Here is a 17,949-nt window from a genome sequence, read left to right as displayed (position 1 = left end):
ATCACTTTCTTGAGGTCATGCCACAGCATCTCAATCGGGTTGAGGTCAGGACTCTGACTGGGCCACTCCAGAAGGCGTATATTCTTCTGTTTAAGCCATTCTGTTGTTGATTTACTTCTATGCTTTGGGTCGTTGTCCTGTTGCAACACCCATCTTCTGTTGAGCTTCAGCTGGTGGACAGATGGCCTTAAGTTCTCCTGCAAAATGTCTTTATAAACTTGGGAATGAATTTTTCCTTTGATTATGGCAATCCATCCAGGTCCTGATGCAGCAAAGCAACCCCAAACCATGATGCCCCCACCACCATACTTCACAGTTGGGATGAAGTTTTGATGTTGGTATGCTGTGCCTGTTTTTCTCCACACATAGTGGTGTGTGTTTCTTCCAAACAACTCAACTTTGGTTTCATCTGTCCACAGAATATTTTGCCAGTACTGCTGTGGAACATCCAGGTGTTCTTGTGCAAACTGTAAACGTGCAGCAATGTTTTTTTGGGACAGCAATGGCTTCCTCTGTCGTATCCTCCCATGAAATCCATTCTTGTTAAGTGTTTTACGTATTGTAGATTCGCTAACAGGGATGTTACCATATGCCAGAGACTTTTGTAAGTCTGTATCTGACACTCTAGGATTCTTCTTCACCTCCTTGAGCAGTCTGTGCTGTGCTCCTGCAGTCATCTTTACAGGACAGCCACTCCTAGGGAGAGTAGCAGCAGTGCTGAACTTTCTCAATTTATAGACAATTTGTCTTACCCTGGACTGATAAACAGCAAGGCTTTTGGAGATACTTTTATAATCCTTTCCAGCTTTATGAAAGTCAACAATTCTTAATAGTAGGTCTTCTGAGAGCTCTTTTATGTGAGGCATCATTCACATCAGGCAATGCTTCTTGTGAAAAGCAAACCCAGAACTGGTGTGTGTTTTTTATAGGGCAGGGCAGCTGTAACCAACACCTCCAATCTCATCTCATTGATTGTACTCCAGTTGGCTGACACCTCACTCCAATTAACTCTTGGAGATGCCATTAGTCTAGGGGTTCACATACTTGTTCCACCTGCACTGTGAACGTTTACATGGTGTGTTCAATAAAAACATGGTAACATTTAATTCTTTGTGTGTTATTAGTTTAAGCAGACTGTGATTGTCTATTGTTGTGACTTAGATGAAGATCAGATCACATTTTATGACCAATTTGTGCAGAAATCCATATAATTCCAAAGGGTGCACATACTTTTTCTTGCAACTGTATATGCTGGAGTGCCCGTGTGGCCTCCAGTATATAGGGTGTACCACAAGAAAATAAAAAATCGACATGCAGGAGCACATTAGAAATATAATAAAGGGGCTGGAGACTCATGGTGTCTCGATGCATTTTAAAAATATCCATCAGAAAAACTCAAAAGGGTTAATTTTTGCGGGTATTGAACTAGTGAAGGGGAACTGGAGATGAGGATATTTTATGGCAAAAATAGACAAATGTGAAGTAAGGTGGATATATGAAATTAATACGTTACAACCAAGGGGACTTAATGTGGAGTTTGATCTGAAAGCATGTCTGAAAAGTGGATAGTTTTATATTTGGAGTGATATAAGAAAAGTGGTGTCAATGTTTGGAGTGCACTATGAATGGTAGTAGTAGGTGAAGTGACTTGAGAGAGTAGTGAAGAGGTGCGTCTGAGTGGGAGCTTAGTGGTGTTAATTATTGATATCTTATATGTCAATGGTTGTCCTTTTTTTTTAAAGTTTAGTTTTATATCTGTAGGACTATTTTGTGGTTGGGTTTACACTTAAATCACCTACAGGTGGAGTGGGGTGAGGGGAAGTTGAGGTTAAAGAGCTTGTGGGGAGGATTTTAGATTTACGCCCCTGACGAAGCCAAAGGAGCAAAACCCGGGTCAGGCTGTGAGACGACGCAGTTTTATATATTGTATACCTGTTTTATAGAAGTCTTGTGAGTATAATAAATCCATTTATATTTACTGTGACTTATGGTACTTCACTATAGGGAGGAATTTCTGATATCCGTAGGCTTACGACAACAACGATAGCAACTACGATAGCAAAACTAAGCAGATCTACATTCACCTGATGTGCCTACATTCCGCCTCTGTTTGTGGGTACACTTGCAAAGATACATCGGTGATTGTATAAACGGTGCTTCACTATCAGTGCACCTTTTCTGATGTTTCACAGGATGTTTTATGATAGAAGACGTCTGTGAGGCTCGATTCCACCGTGGAAAAGAGTGATAATACCTGTGATAAGTTGTGCTGAAGAAAACGCGCGGACTCATACGTACATATTACATTTTACTTTGTGTGAATTGAACCCACAACACGTCCGAAACATGCAGCGATAAACCATCATAATTGATGGACTGGATATATTGTATATTGCATAATATTGGGGGTAGCAGGAGGATGACAATGTTGTGGCCCCAGGAGGGGGGTGGGGGTGATAGAAAAAGAGGAATCTATGATGTCTGAGTGTCAAACTCTACAGAGACAAGACGTAACTGACATGTTGGTCTTATCTGAATGAAGAAGATGAGGAAAAAGAACGTCTACATCAGAGAAGATGTATGTGGTCCTAGAAATGCTAATGATATTTCAATTTTCAACTCAGGAAGCAGAAAAGCTAGAATCTGCCCTGACATTGCTAAGAAATTGCCTTGCACTAACACACACACACGCACACACATATATATATAACACACATTGTACTTTATATTTGTGGGGCTATGAGTTTTGCTATGGGGCTCCATGATTTCTATATACTCCTCTGGTAGGGACATCACTATGCACATTAGGTCACCGGTCCTGCTGAAATACATAGCTACCTTAAAGGCTAGCCACTAGTGTACTCCATTCTCCCTAGTGAGAACACATGCTGAGCAGGCATGAGTGTGGAAGTCATGAGGAACTGCTGTCCAGCTTTAGTAGAAAATGTCCGGAACTCCAGTGTGCCCCCTCAACACAATCTAATATCTGCATGTACGTTAATACATAATACAGTTATTTGTCAGTTTCTCCAATCGCTTTACATCTTTTATACATCATGCATAGAAGCACCTTCATATACTGTAAATTTTATTCTATTCTGACTTATGTTTTGTACTCACTACAAGTCACATCATAGTCTTTGAAAGTAGAAATTCCAGAAACTCTGGAGATGTTTTGTTGGAGAGCAAAGTTGTATGATCTATCCTAAGCTTAATCTGAAACAGGAACATTTGCAGGTTTTATGTCCCTTTTGGGAGTCCAGTACTTGGCCGTTCATGCCACAGTTGTGTTGCTTTTTTATTTCACATCTGTATCAGTTAAAGGCAGAACTGGGGATAATGGGAACAGGTCATTTTTATTTTTTGGTGCTTCTACAAAGAATGCAGTATATGAAACCTGCCCTATTAGTACATCATGTCCTTCACACCTGTGCCCAAGCTGAGCTCATCTATTAAATGTCAATTTGAGAATTTCAGGAAAAAATAAAAATTCTAAAATTCCAGTTGCTCCAAGAAAATTCTTTATCATCATAGCACGTGCATCTTAGCAAATGTGTCTGTTGTTTTTACGCTGCTAAAACAATCCAGCACTCTAGTGGTACACGTAGCAGCAATCATGACCCTGTACGTTCAGGAAATTTACATGCTAGGACCGGAAGTGCTGGGAAGACAGTCTGGGATCCATGGAGCCAGAACGGAGCAGTGTGGATCAGGTAAGAACACTTTCTTTCACAGGTCCGGCCAGGTGGTGTAGTAATAAAAAAAAAATCATAATTTACATTGCACTATAGGGATAGTGTATTGTATTTTAGAAGCAATCAAAAGATCACCTGTTATAGTCTCCTTGTGGTACTATTAAATAGTAAAAAGAAAAAAAAAGAAAACATTTTTAAATAAACAAAATTCCAATATAAAATACGCTTTTTTCCATTTTCAATAGAAAAAATTGGAAAAATAAAATGTTCCCACATGTTTGGTATTCCTGCATTCATAACAACCCGCACTATATAAATATCATATAAATTATCCCATATAGTAAATGCCGTAAAAAAAAAAATGCTTTTTGCTTAGTTGCCGCCAAAAAATTAAAAGCAATTAAAAAGTGTTATGAACCACAAAATTATACCAATGAAAACTTCAAGTCATTCTGGAAAAAGAATGCCCTTACATGCAGCAGCTCCGTAGAAATAAAAATGTTATGGGTCTTGAAATGTGGTGATGCAAAAAAAGGGTTTTTATTGAACAAAAGTAGTAAGATGTAAATAAAATATATAAATTTAAAAAATAAATAAATATACGTTTTATATATGTATTTGGTATTGCTGTAATCGTACTCACCTAGAGAATAAAGTTATCATTTTATTTATTCTGAAAAATGAATGCCGCAAAATGTGTGACTTAAAAATTCAGTGGTAGTATTGCTGTTTTTTTCCCATCTCCCTTCCAGTAAAAGTTAATCAGCAAGTTATTTATACCCCAAAATGGCACCATAAAAAAAAACTATAACTTGTCCCACAAAAACAAGCCCTCATACTGCTAGACGGAAAAATAAAAAGGCGATAATGAAAAAATGAAGGCCCAAATCAAGCTGGTCACTAAGGGGTTAAGATATCTTGCTGTTTTGTGTCTAATTGGTCTCCATGGTTACAGACCACAAACAAACCTTGCGTAGTCTGATCATGCAGTTACATGGCCATCTATCCCCTTACTTCTTGTTAAGCTGCTAATGTAAATTAGCAAGGAGCAGGGTTACCCTATGAATTGTATTTTTGGATGTGCTGTAGATTGCCACTTACCATAGACCTCCACTGTAAAGTTATAACTGTCTTGAAGATTATGTTGAGTATTGAAGACCAGTATAGTGTAAATCCCTGCATCATTTTCCTTTAAATTTCTTATAATCAAGCTGTGCTTTTCTGGGTTGGTTTTGTAACAGGTACTGTTCTTTTCTATTGGTCTTCCATCCTTGAACCTGTGAAGAGCGAAGCAATATAAGACAATATAGTGTAACTGAAGGCAATCTTGGGAAGTTATTTCATAAGTTATTTAGTTTAATAAGGACACATAAAATAAACAGTACCGACAAGCAGCCACTAATTCCTGGAGCGTGCTGTTTCATCTCTCATTTCTCTGTTTTCTGTTTAGGATGACGGTTTACGATATTAACTCCTGCTACTTAACATCATTCACACATGTGGTCATGTTTCTGCTAACCTTTATTTCCTCATATTCTTTTTTGGTTCACTACCAGAGCTGCACTTTTACACATAAATTAAAAAAGAAAAAGGTTCTCTTGCTGTTACTTATTACATTACACACTATGAGATAAGAGATACAGGAATAGCTGAGGCAGCGATGACCGCTCCAGGTCTACTATTAGCGCCCTACTGGATTCAAGTCAACAGACCAAAAGAAATATTATCTAAACCAATTACACTTCAGTTTACAGATAGGTGGCTGGACATTCCTTTTCTGGGGCATCAGTCATGTTCCCTTCTATGATGATATTGGTCCTGAGACATGGTCCTGAGATATGTTGGGACTAATAAACTATATCTAATATTCCAAAGTCAGAAAATTTGAAATTAATTGGAATGTAGTAATATGGGATATCTAAATGGATAACATATTAATTGACAGCATGATATAAAGTATCTGGATTTCAAGAAACTCATATAATACCAGACAAACCTCATACAGATGAACTGTTGGATTTCTGGCGACGGGTGCAGAAATCTTATTCACTTCTATGGGATCGCTGCTACTCAGCACACCTGCCTGTGACAGCTGTAGTGTGACCATTGTGGCTGTGTAGCCGTCAATCTATTCTAAACCAGGTGAATTTCTTACCAATTTCCCAAACTTTTGTAATTTATATTGGACAAATCACTCAAAATGGCGGCCATCATTTAGCATATCAGAAGACAGGGAAGAAAGCATACTTTTTGGCCATTTTTTTCATATAAAGAAAATATAACGTCGCAGGGCAATGTGTTTCTAAACAGGTGGTTAACTATCACCGTCTGTTTCCCCATACCTATATATGTCGCTGTTACTTTGACATTACTAATAGGGATGAGCGAACCCGAACTGTATAGTTCGGGTTCGTACCGAATTTTGGGGTGTCCGTGACACGGACCCGAACCCGGACATTTTCGTAAAAGTCTGGGTTCGGGTTCGGTGTTCGTCGCTTTCTTCGCGCTTTTGTGACGCTTTCTTGGCGCTTTTTGAAAGGCTGCAAAGCAGCCAATCAACAAGCGTCATACTACTTGCCCCAAGAGGCCATCACAGCCATGCCTACTATTGGCATGGCTGTGATTGGCCAGAGCACCATGTGACCCAGCCTCTATTTAAGCTGGAGTCACATAGCGCCGCCCGTCACTCTGCTCTGATTAGCGTAGGGAGAGGTTGCGGCTGCGACAGTAGGGCGAGATTAGGCAGATTAACTCCTCCAAAGGACTTGATTAACTGATCGATCTGCAGCTGTGGATCATTGAGCTGCTGATCCTCAATTGCTCACTGTTTTTAGGCTGCACAGACCGTTTGTCAGTCTCATTTTTCTGGGGTGATCGGCGGCCATTTTGTGTCTTGTGGTGCGCCAGCACAAGCTGCGACCAAGTGCATTTAACCCTCAATGGTGTGGTTGTTTTTTGGCTAAAGCCTACATCAGGGTGAAGCTGTGACACCAAGTGCATTTAACCAGCAATAGTCTGTTCATTTTTTGGCCATATCCCAGTCTAATTCTGTCACTAAATCCATACCGGTCACCCAGCGCCTAAATACTAGGCCTCAAATTTATATCCAGCTAAATCTGTCCCTAGTGCTGTAGCTGGGCGAGTTATTTAGTGTCCGTTCAAGCACATTTCTTGTTCTGGGTTGAAATACAATTCCCAATTTAGCAATTTCATAATTTAGTGGTTCCTGCTATATCAGAGCTCTTTGAAATCTATCCCAAAAAGGGTATATAATATTGAAGGTGCACATAGGGTCATTCAGAGTAACTTCACACACACCCGCTACTGTGTATTTCCAAGTCTAATTCTGTCACTAAATCCATACCGGTGACCCAGCGCCTAAATACTAGGCCTCAAATTTAATTCCCTCTAAATCTCTCGTTACCCACCGCTGTACTGTTGTTGCTGGGCAAGATATTTAGTGTCCGTCAAAGCACATTTTTTGTTCTGGGTTGAAGTACAATTCCCAATTTAGCAATTTCATAATTTAGTGGTTTCTGCTATATCAGAGCTATTTGAAATCTATCCCAAAAAGGGTATATAATATTGAAGGTGCACATAGGGTCATTCAGAATAACTTCACACACACCCGCTACTGTGTATTTCCAAGTCTAATTCTGTCACTAAACCCATACCTGTCACCCAGCGCCTAAATACTAGGCCTCAAATTTAAATCCCTCTAAATCTCTCGTTACCGTTGTCCTGTTGTAGCTGGGAAAGTTATTTAGTGCCCGTCAAAGCACATTTTTTGTTCTGGGTTGAAGTACAATTCCCAATTTAGCAATTTCATAATTTAGTGGTTCCTGCTATATCAGAGCTATTTGAAATCTATCCCAAAAAGGGTATATAATATTGAAGGTGCACATAGGGTCATTCAGAATAACTTCACACACACCCGCTACTGTGTATTTCCAAGTCTAATTCTGTCACTAAATCCATACCGGTGACCCAGCGCCTAAATACTAGGCCTCAAATTTAATTCCCTCTAAATCTCTCGTTACCCACCGCTGTACTGTTGTTGCTGGGCAAGATATTTAGTGTCCGTCAAAGCACATTTTTTGTTCTGGGTTGAAGTACAATTCCCAATTTAGCAATTTCATAATTTAGTGGTTTCTGCTATATCAGAGCTATTTGAAATCTATCCCTAAAAGGGTATATAATATTGAAGGTGCACATAGGGTCATTCAGAATAACTTCACACACACCCGCTACTGTGTATTTCCAAGTCTAATTCTGTCACTAAACCCATACCTGTCACCCAGCGCCTAAATACTAGGCCTCAAATTTATATCCAGCTAAATCTGTCCCTAGTGCTGTAGCTGGGCGAGTTATTTAGTGTCCGTTCAAGCACATTTCTTGTTCTGGGTTGAAATACAATTCCCAATTTAGCAATTTCATAATTTAGTGGTTCCTGCTATATCAGAGCTCTTTGAAATCTATCCCAAAAAGGGTATATAATATTGAAGGTGCACATAGGGTCATTCAGAGTAACTTCACACACACCCGCTACTGTGTATTTCCAAGTCTAATTCTGTCACTAAATCCATACCGGTGACCCAGCGCCTAAATACTAGGCCTCAAATTTAATTCCCTCTAAATCTCTCGTTACCCACCGCTGTACTGTTGTTGCTGGGCAAGATATTTAGTGTCCGTCAAAGCACATTTTTTGTTCTGGGTTGAAGTACAATTCCCAATTTAGCAATTTCATAATTTAGTGGTTTCTGCTATATCAGAGCTATTTGAAATCTATCCCAAAAAGGGTATATAATATTGAAGGTGCACATAGGGTCATTCAGAATAACTTCACACACACCCGCTACTGTGTATTTCCAAGTCTAATTCTGTCACTAAACCCATACCTGTCACCCAGCGCCTAAATACTAGGCCTCAAATTTAAATCCCTCTAAATCTCTCGTTACCGTTGTCCTGTTGTAGCTGGGAAAGTTATTTAGTGCCCGTCAAAGCACATTTTTTGTTCTGGGTTGAAGTACAATTCCCAATTTAGCAATTTCATAATTTAGTGGTTCCTGCTATATCAGAGCTATTTGAAATCTATCCCAAAAAGGGTATATAATATTGAAGGTGCACATAGGGTCATTCAGAATAACTTCACACACACCCGCTACTGTGTATTTCCAAGTCTAATTCTGTCACTAAATCCATACCGGTGACCCAGCGCCTAAATACTAGGCCTCAAATTTAATTCCCTCTAAATCTCTCGTTACCCACCGCTGTACTGTTGTTGCTGGGCAAGATATTTAGTGTCCGTCAAAGCACATTTTTTGTTCTGGGTTGAAGTACAATTCCCAATTTAGCAATTTCATAATTTAGTGGTTTCTGCTATATCAGAGCTATTTGAAATCTATCCCTAAAAGGGTATATAATATTGAAGGTGCACATAGGGTCATTCAGAATAACTTCACACACACCCGCTACTGTGTATTTCCAAGTCTAATTCTGTCACTAAATCCATACCGGTGACCCAGCGCCTAAATACTAGGCCTCAAATTTAATTCCCTCTAAATCTCTCGTTACCCACCGTTGTACTGTTGTTGCTGGGCAAGATATTTAGTGTCCGTCAAAGCACATTTTTTGTTCTGGGTTGAAGTACAATTCCCAATTTAGCAATTTCATAATTTAGTGGTTTCTGCTATATCAGAGCTATTTGAAATCTATCCCTAAAAGGGTATATAATATTCAAGGTGCACATTGGGTCATTCAGAATAACTTCACACACACACGCTTCTGTGCATTTCCAAGTCTAATTCTGTCACTAAATCCATACCGGTCACCCAGCGCCTAAATACTAGGCCTCAAATTTATATCCCGCTGAATTTGAATACAATACATTGGGCCAAATAATATATTTGTTGTTGTGGTGAACCATAACAATGAGAAAAACATCTAGTAAGGGACGCGGACGTGGACATGGTCGTGGTGGTGTTAGTGGACCCTCTGGTGCTGGGAGAGGACGTGGCCGTTCTGCCACATCCACACGTCCTAGTGTACCAACTACCTCAGGTCCCAGTAGCCGCCAGAATTTACAGCGATATATGGTGGGGCCCAATGCCGTTCTAAGGATGGTAAGGCCTGAGCAGGTACAGGCATTAGTCAATTGGGTGGCCGACAGTGGATCCAGCACGTTCACATTATCTCCCACCCAGTCTTCTGCAGAAAGCGCACAGATGGCGCCTGAAAACCAACCCCATCAGTCTGTCACATCACCCCCATGCATACCAGGGAAACTGTCTCAGCCTCAAGTTATGCAGCAGTCTCTTATGCTGTTTGAAGACTCCGCTGGCAGGGTTTCCCAAGGGCATCCACCTAGCCCTTCCCCAGCGGTGAAAGACATAGAATGCACTGACGCACAACCACTTATGTTTCCTGATGATGAGGACATGGGAATACCACCTCAGCATGTCTCTGATGATGACGAAACACAGGTGCCAACTGCTGCGTCTTTCTGCAGTGTGCAGACTGAACAGGAGGTCAGGGATCAAGACTGGGTGGAAGACGATGCAGGGGACGATGAGGTCCTAGACCCCACATGGAATGAAGGTCGTGCCACTGACTTTCACAGTTCGGAGGAAGAGGCAGTGGTGAGACCGAGCCAACAGCGTAGCAAAAGAGGGAGCAGTGGGCAAAAGCAGAACACCCGCCGCCAAGAGACTCCGCCTGCTACTGACCGCCGCCATCTGGGACCGAGCACCCCAAAGGCAGCTTCAAGGAGTTCCCTGGCATGGCACTTCTTCAAACAATGTGCTGACGACAAGACCCGAGTGGTTTGCACGCTGTGCCATCAGAGCCTGAAGCGAGGCATTAACGTTCTGAACCTGAGCACAACCTGCATGACCAGGCACCTGCATGCAAAGCATGAACTGCAGTGGAGTAAACACCTTAAAACCAAGGAAGTCACTCAGGCTCCCCCTGCTACCTCTTCTGCTGCTGCCGCCTCGGCCTATTCTGCTGCTGCCGCCTCGGCCTCTTCCTCCGCCTCTGGAGGAACGTTGGCACCTGCCGCCCAGCAAACAGGGGATGTACCACCAACACCACCACCACCACCTCCGTCACCAAGCGTCTCAACCATGTCACACGCCAGCGTTCAGCTCTCCATCTCACAAACATTTGATAGAAAGCGTAAATTCCCACCTAGCCACCCTCGATCCCTGGCCCTGAATGCCAGCATTTCTAAACTACTGGCCTATGAAATGCTGTCATTTAGGCTGGTGGACACAGACAGCTTCAAACAGCTCATGTCGCTTGCTGTCCCACAGTATGTTGTTCCCAGCCGGCACTACTTCTCCAAGAGAGCCGTGCCTTCCCTGCACAACCAAGTATCCGATAAAATCAAGTGTGCACTGCGCAACGCCATCTGTAGCAAGGTCCACCTAACCACAGATACGTGGACCAGTAAGCACGGCCAGGGACGCTATATCTCCCTAACTGCACACTGGGTAAATGTAGTGGCAGCTGGGCCCCAGGCGGAGAGCTGTTTGGCGCACGTCCTTCCGCCGCCAAGGATCGCAGGGCAACATTCTTTGCCTCCTGTTGCCACCTCCTCCTTCTCGGCTTCCTCCTCCTCTTCTTCCACCTGCTCATCCAGTCAGCCACACACCTTCACCACCAACTTCAGCACAGCCCGGGGTAAACGTCAGCAGGCCATTCTGAAACTCATATGTTTGGGGGACAGGCCCCACACCGCACAGGAGTTGTGGCGGGGTATAGAACAACAGACCGACGAGTGGTTGCTGCCGGTGAGCCTCAAGCCCGGCCTGGTGGTGTGTGATAATGGGCGAAATCTCGTTGCAGCTCTGGGACTAGCCAATTTGACGCACATCCCTTGCTTGGCGCATGTGCTGAATTTGGTGGTGCAGAAGTTCATTCACAACTACCCCGACATGTCAGAGCTGCTGCATAAAGTGCGGGCCGTCTGTTCGCGCTTCCGGCGTTCACATCCTGCTGCTGCTCGCCTGTCTGCGCTACAGCGTAACTTCAGCCTTCCCGCTCACCGCCTCATATGCGACGTGCCCACCAGGTGGAACTCCACCTTGCACATGCTGGACAGACTGTGCGAGCAGCAGCAGGCCATAGTGGAGTTTCAGCTGCAGCACGCACGGGTCAGTCGCACTACAGAACAGCACCACTTCACCACCAATGACTGGGCCTCCATGCGAGACCTGTGTGCCCTGTTGCGCTGTTTCGAGTACTCCACCAACATGGCCAGTGGCGATGACACCGTTATCAGCGTTACAATACCACTTCTATGTCTCCTTGAGAAAACACTTAGGGCGATGATGGAAGAGGAGGTGGCCCAGGAGGAGGAGGAGGAGGAGGAGGAAGAGGGGTCATTTTTAGCACTTTCAGGCCAGTCTCTTCGAAGTGACTCAGAGGGAGGTTTTTGGCAACAGCAGAGGCCAGGTACAAATGTGGCCAGCCAGGGCCCACTACTGGAGGACGAGGAGGACGAGGATGAGGAGGAGGTGGAGGAGGATGAGGATGAAGCATGGTCACAGCGGGGTGGCACCCAACGCAGCTCGGGTCCATCACTGGTGCGTGGCTGGGGGGAAAGGCAGGACGATGACGATACGCCTCCCACAGAGGACAGCTTGTCCTTATCCCTGGGCAGCCTGGCACACATGAGCGACTACATGCTGCAGTGCCTGCGCAACGACAGCAGAGTTGCCCACATTTTAACCTGTGCGGACTACTGGGTTGCCACCCTGCTGGATCCACGCTACAAAGACAATGTGCCCACCTTACTTCCTGCACTGGAGCGTGATAGGAAGATGCGCGAGTACAAGCGCACGTTGGTAGACACGCTACTGAGAGCATTCCCAAATGTCACAGGGGAACAAGTGGAAGCCCAAGGCCAAGGCAGAGGAGGAGCAAGAGGTCGCCAAGGCAGCTGTGTCACGGCCAGCTCCTCTGAGGGCAGGGTTAGCATGGCAGAGATGTGGAAAACTTTTGTCAACACGCCACAGCTAACTGCACCACCACCTGATACGCAACGTGTTAGCAGGAGGCAACATTTCACTAACATGGTGGAACAGTACGTGTGCACACCCCTCCACGTACTGACTGATGGTTCGGCCCCATTCAACTTCTGGGTCTCTAAATTGTCCACGTGGCCAGAGCTAGCCTTTTATGCCTTGGAGGTGCTGGCCTGCCCGGCAGCCAGCGTTTTGTCTGAACGTGTATTCAGCACGGCAGGGGGCGTCATTACAGACAAACGCAGCCGCCTGTCTACAGCCAATGTGGACAAGCTGACGTTCATAAAAATGAACCAGGCATGGATCCCACAGGACCTGTCCGTCCCTTGTCCAGATTAGACATTAACTACCTCCCCATAACCATATATTATTGGACTCCAGGGCACTTCCTCATTCAATCCTATTTTTATTTTCATTTTACCATTATATTGCGAGGCTACCCAAAGTTGAATGAACCTCTCCTCTGCCTGTGTGCTAGGCCTAAATATATGCCAATGGACTGTTGCAGTGGTGGGTGACGTGAAGCCTCATTCTCTGCTATGACATGCAGACTGATTCTCTGCTGACATGAAGCCAGATCCTCTGTTACGGGAGCTCTCTCCTCTGCCTGGGTGCTGGGCCTAAATTTATGACAATTGACTGTTGCAGTGGTGGGTGACGTGAAGCCTGATTCTCTGCTATGATATGAAGACTGATTCTCTGCTGACATGAAGCCAGATTGTCTGTTACGGGACCTTTCTCCTCTGCCTGGGTTCTGGGCCTAAATTTATGAAAATTGACTGTTGCAGTGGTGGGTGACGTGAAGCCTGATTCTCTGCTATGATATGAAGACTGATTCTCTGCTGACATGAAGCCAGATTGTCTGTTACGGGACCTTTCTCCTCTGCCTGGGTTCTGGGCCTAAATTTATGAAAATTGACTCTTACAGTGGTGGGTGACGTGAAGCCTGATTCTCTGCTATGATATGAAGACTGATTCTCTGCTGACATGAAGCCAGATTCTCTGTTACGGGACCTCTCTCCTCTGCCTGGGTGCTGGGTAGTGTTGAGCGCGAATATTCGAAAAGCAAATTTTTTTCGCGAATATCGCAACTTCGCGATTTCGCGAATATTTCGAATATAGTGCTATATATTCGTAAAAACGAATATTCGTTTTTTGTTTCCCCCCCCCCCCCACAAAATTACAGTACACATATAATTGATTGTTTCCCAAAGGTCCAACAGCTCAGATCTTACTCACATTGCCTAGAAAGTGATTGAGGCGCGAATCTTCGTAAGGCGATTTTATTAGCGCACATGCGAATATCGGCACGTCCCAGAACAGAGGCAAAGGGCTTTGCATTCATACATTAGTGAATTGAGTTGCGAATCTTCGTAAGGCGATTTTATTAGCGCACATGCGAATATCTACACTTGTCCCAGAACAGAGGCAAAGGGCTTTGCATTCATACATTAGTGATTGAATTGAGCTGCGAATCTTCGTAAGGCGATTTTATTAACGCAAATGCAAATATCTACACTTGTCCCCAGAACAGAGAGGCAAAGGCCTGTGCATTCATATAGTATAGCACCATATTCGCGAATACGTAGAACTTCGTAAAATTCGATTTACGAATATTCGTATTTTTTATTTTACTTTCCACCTTACAGATTACATTGATCTGTACTCTGTCAACTACTGTCATCACCCCCCACTGTATCTCGATTGATTCCCAAAAGTCTCACATTCCCTAGAAAGTGATTGAGGTGCGAATCTTCGTAAGGCGATTTTATTAGCGCACATGCGAATATCTACACTTGTCCCAGAACAGAGGCAAAGGGCATTGCATTCATACATTAGTGATTGAATTGAGTTGCGAATCTTCGTAAGGCGATTTCATTAGCGCACATGTGAATTTTGCATAGCATATGTATTATGCGATAATTCGAATTATCGCATATGCGAAATAATAACGAATTTGAATAATCGCGAATATTTTACGAATATTCTTTCGAATATTCACAAAATTTCGCGAATTCGAATATGGGACATGCCGCTCAACACTAGTGCTGGGCCTAAATTTATGACAATGGACTGTTGCAGTGGTGGGTGACGTGAAGCCTGATTCTCTGCTATGACATGCAGACTGATTCTCTGCTGACATGAAGCCAGATTGTCTGTTACGGGACCTCTCTCCTCTGCCTGGGTGCTGGGCCTAAATATATGCCAATGGACTGTTGCAGTGGTGGCTGACGTGAAGCCTCATTCTCTGCTATGACATGCAGACTAATTCTCTGCTGACATGAAGACAGATTCTCTGTTACGGGACCTCTCTCCTCTGCCTGGGTGCCGGGGCCTAAATATCTGAGAATGGACTGTTCCAGTGGTGGCTGACGTGAAGCCTCATTCTCTGCTATGACATGCAGACTAATTCTCTGCTGACATGAAGACAGATTCTCTGTTACGGGACCTCCCTCCTCTGCCTGGGTGCTGGGCCTAAATATATGCCAATGGACTGTTGCAGTGGTGGCTGACGTGAAGCCTCATTCTCTGCTATGACATGCAGACTAATTCTCTGCTGACATGAAGACAGATTCTCTGTTACGGGACCTCCCTCCTCTGCCTGGGTGCTGGGCCTAAATATATGCCAATGGACTGTTGCAGTGGTGGCTGACGTGAAGCCTCATTCTCTGCTATGACATGCAGACTGATTCTCTGCTGACATGAAGCCAGATTCTCTGTTACGGGACCTCTCTCCTCTGCCTGTGTGTGTGCTGGGCCTAAATATATGCCAATGGACTGTTGCAGTGGTGGCTGACGTGAAGCCTCATTCTCTGCTATGACATGCAGACTGATTCTCTGCTGACATGAAGCCAGATTCTCTGTTACGGGACCTCTCTCCTCTGCCTGTGTGTGTGCTGGGCCTAAATATATGCCAATGGACTGTTGCAGTGGTGGCTGACGTGAAGCCTCATTCTCTGCTATGACATGCAGACTAATTCTCTGCTGACATGAAGACAGATTCTCTGTTACGGGACCTCCCTCCTCTGCCTGGGTGCTGGGCCTAAATATATGCCAATGGACTGTTGCAGTGGTGGCTGACGTGAAGCCTCATTCTCTGCTATGACATGCAGACTGATTCTCTGCTGACATGAAGCCAGATTCTCTGTTACGGGACCTCTCTCCTCTGCCTGTGTGTGTGCTGGGCCTAAATATATGCCAATGGACTGTTGCAGTGGTGGCTGACGTGAAGCCTCATTCTCTGCTATGACATGCAGACTGATTCTCTGCTGACATGAAGCCAGATTCTCTGTTACGGGACCTCTCTCCTCTGCCTGTGTGTGTGCTGGGCCTAAATATATGCCAATGGACTGTTGCAGTGGTGGCTGACGTGAAGCCTCATTCTCTGCTATGACATGCAGACTAATTCTCTGCTGACATGAAGACAGATTCTCTGTTACGGGACCTCCCTCCTCTGCCTGGGTGCTGGGCCTAAATATATGCCAATGGACTGTTGCAGTGGTGGCTGACGTGAAGCCTCATTCTCTGCTATGACATGCAGACTAATTCTCTGCTGACATGAAGACAGATTCTCTGTTACGGGACCTCTCTCCTCTGCCTGGGTGCCGGGGCCTAAATATCTGAGAATGGACTGTTCCAGTGGTGGGTGACGGGAAGCCAGATTCTCTGCTATGGAACCTCTCTCCAATTGATTTTGGTTAATTTTTATTTATTTAATTTTTATTTTAATTCATTTCCCTATCCACATTTGTTTGCAGGGGATTTACCTACATGTTGCTGCCTTTTGCAGCCCTCTAGCTCTTTCCTGGGCTGTTTTACAGCCTTTTTAGTGCCGAAAAGTTCGGGTCCCCATTGACTTCAATGGGGTTCGGGTTCGGGACGAAGTTCGGATCGGGTTCGGATCCCGAACCCGAACATTTCCGGGATGTTCGGCCGAACTTCTCGAACCCGAACATCCAGGTGTTCGCTCAACTCTAATTACTAATGCTGTCTTGATGTTAAAGAGTTGGAAAGGCATTGGATACAGTCCTAGGAGACCTCAAAGTGTCATACATGACTTTTCGGGGGCAATTGAAACACTTTCAATTTGAGTTGAATTTATTCAGGCTTGAATAGAACCTGACAACCAATGTGTGCAAATCAGACCTATAATTTCAAGAGATATGCTCATCTCCAGTCACAATCCATCTAGTCAGTTATCTATTGAGGCTTCCCTCCTTAGAGGCCCATTGTATCTCCCTTTTTATTAAGAGGTACTGTATTTCTCTAATACACATAATATCACAGAGTAACTCACCAGATACTTTGAGGTGGTGGAAATGCTTTAACTTTTATCGACAATTTCAGCTCACTTTGACCTTCCAATACTAGATATTCATGAATATTGTGAGAAGAACCATGAATTTTCAGGAAAGGTTTTTCTGAACAAAAAAAAAAGAAAGAAAAGGATAACATTTATACAAAATTAAAACATTGGAAAAGAAACATATATTATCTTGCAATTGGCCTGTTTTGGTCAGATAGATTAAAACATGGCCCAATAAAACAAGCCTTAATTGGTACCATAAGCTCAGAAATGAGCAGAAATATGTCTAGATATTCTAACTTTTCTTCATAGGCAGTCTCCTTTCATAAAGCAATTATATATACAATGTATGCAAACATCTATTTAAATTAATCATCAGTACAATTACTGACCAGTGATGAGCGGTAGGGGCAATATTCGAATTTGCGATATTTCGCGAATATTTTGGCGAATATTCATCAGATATTTTCAAATGTGAGCTCTCCAGTCATTATTTTCTTGATTTCGAAAATTGGCAATCGGAAAATTTGCTATACAAAAATTCACAATCAACACTACTCCTAAAGTTAAAGATATTGCAGCTTTCTCATTGGCCGACAAGCAAGAAACAGTGAGGGATCATGGGTACTGATGAAAAAAATCTAGAATATTCGCTATTACGAAGATATAGCACCATATTCTAGATATTCACGAATTCTCAAAGTGCCAATATTCGCAATAAAAATGTGTTATTAGAATATACGTGATCAACACTATTACTGACTGTGGAGTTAGAAAACCTAAAGGGGCTCACATACCAGGCTATGATGTGCTGTGGGAAGGCTGGATCTACCTACTATTTCAACCTTCTGTTACTTACTGCAATGTGGAGTAACGTGGGCTATGACAGTACATTAAAAATTTGCAGTGTATGCAGTTC

At 43.6% G+C, this 17,949-nt stretch overlaps 1 protein-coding gene across 1 annotated transcript in view; it reads right to left on the bottom strand.

Annotated features, from left to right (window-relative positions):
• Positions 1–17,949, bottom strand: part of LOC122946033 (vascular endothelial growth factor receptor kdr-like) — a 210,584-nt gene that overhangs the window by 85,935 nt on the left and 106,700 nt on the right. Inside the window, exons 8-9 of the mRNA XM_044305322.1 lie at positions 17,022–17,145; positions 4,797–4,972 (exon numbers count right to left, since the gene is read on the bottom strand). Coding sequence (XP_044161257.1) covers positions 4,797–4,972; positions 17,022–17,145 — 300 coding nt within the window. The remainder of the gene's footprint in view (positions 1–4,796; positions 4,973–17,021; positions 17,146–17,949) is intronic.

This window comes from Bufo gargarizans, chromosome 9 (genome assembly GCF_014858855.1).
Source record: "Bufo gargarizans isolate SCDJY-AF-19 chromosome 9, ASM1485885v1, whole genome shotgun sequence".
Taxonomy (NCBI): domain Eukaryota; kingdom Metazoa; phylum Chordata; class Amphibia; order Anura; family Bufonidae; genus Bufo; species Bufo gargarizans.
This window is presented reverse-complemented; position numbering and strand designations above follow the sequence as displayed.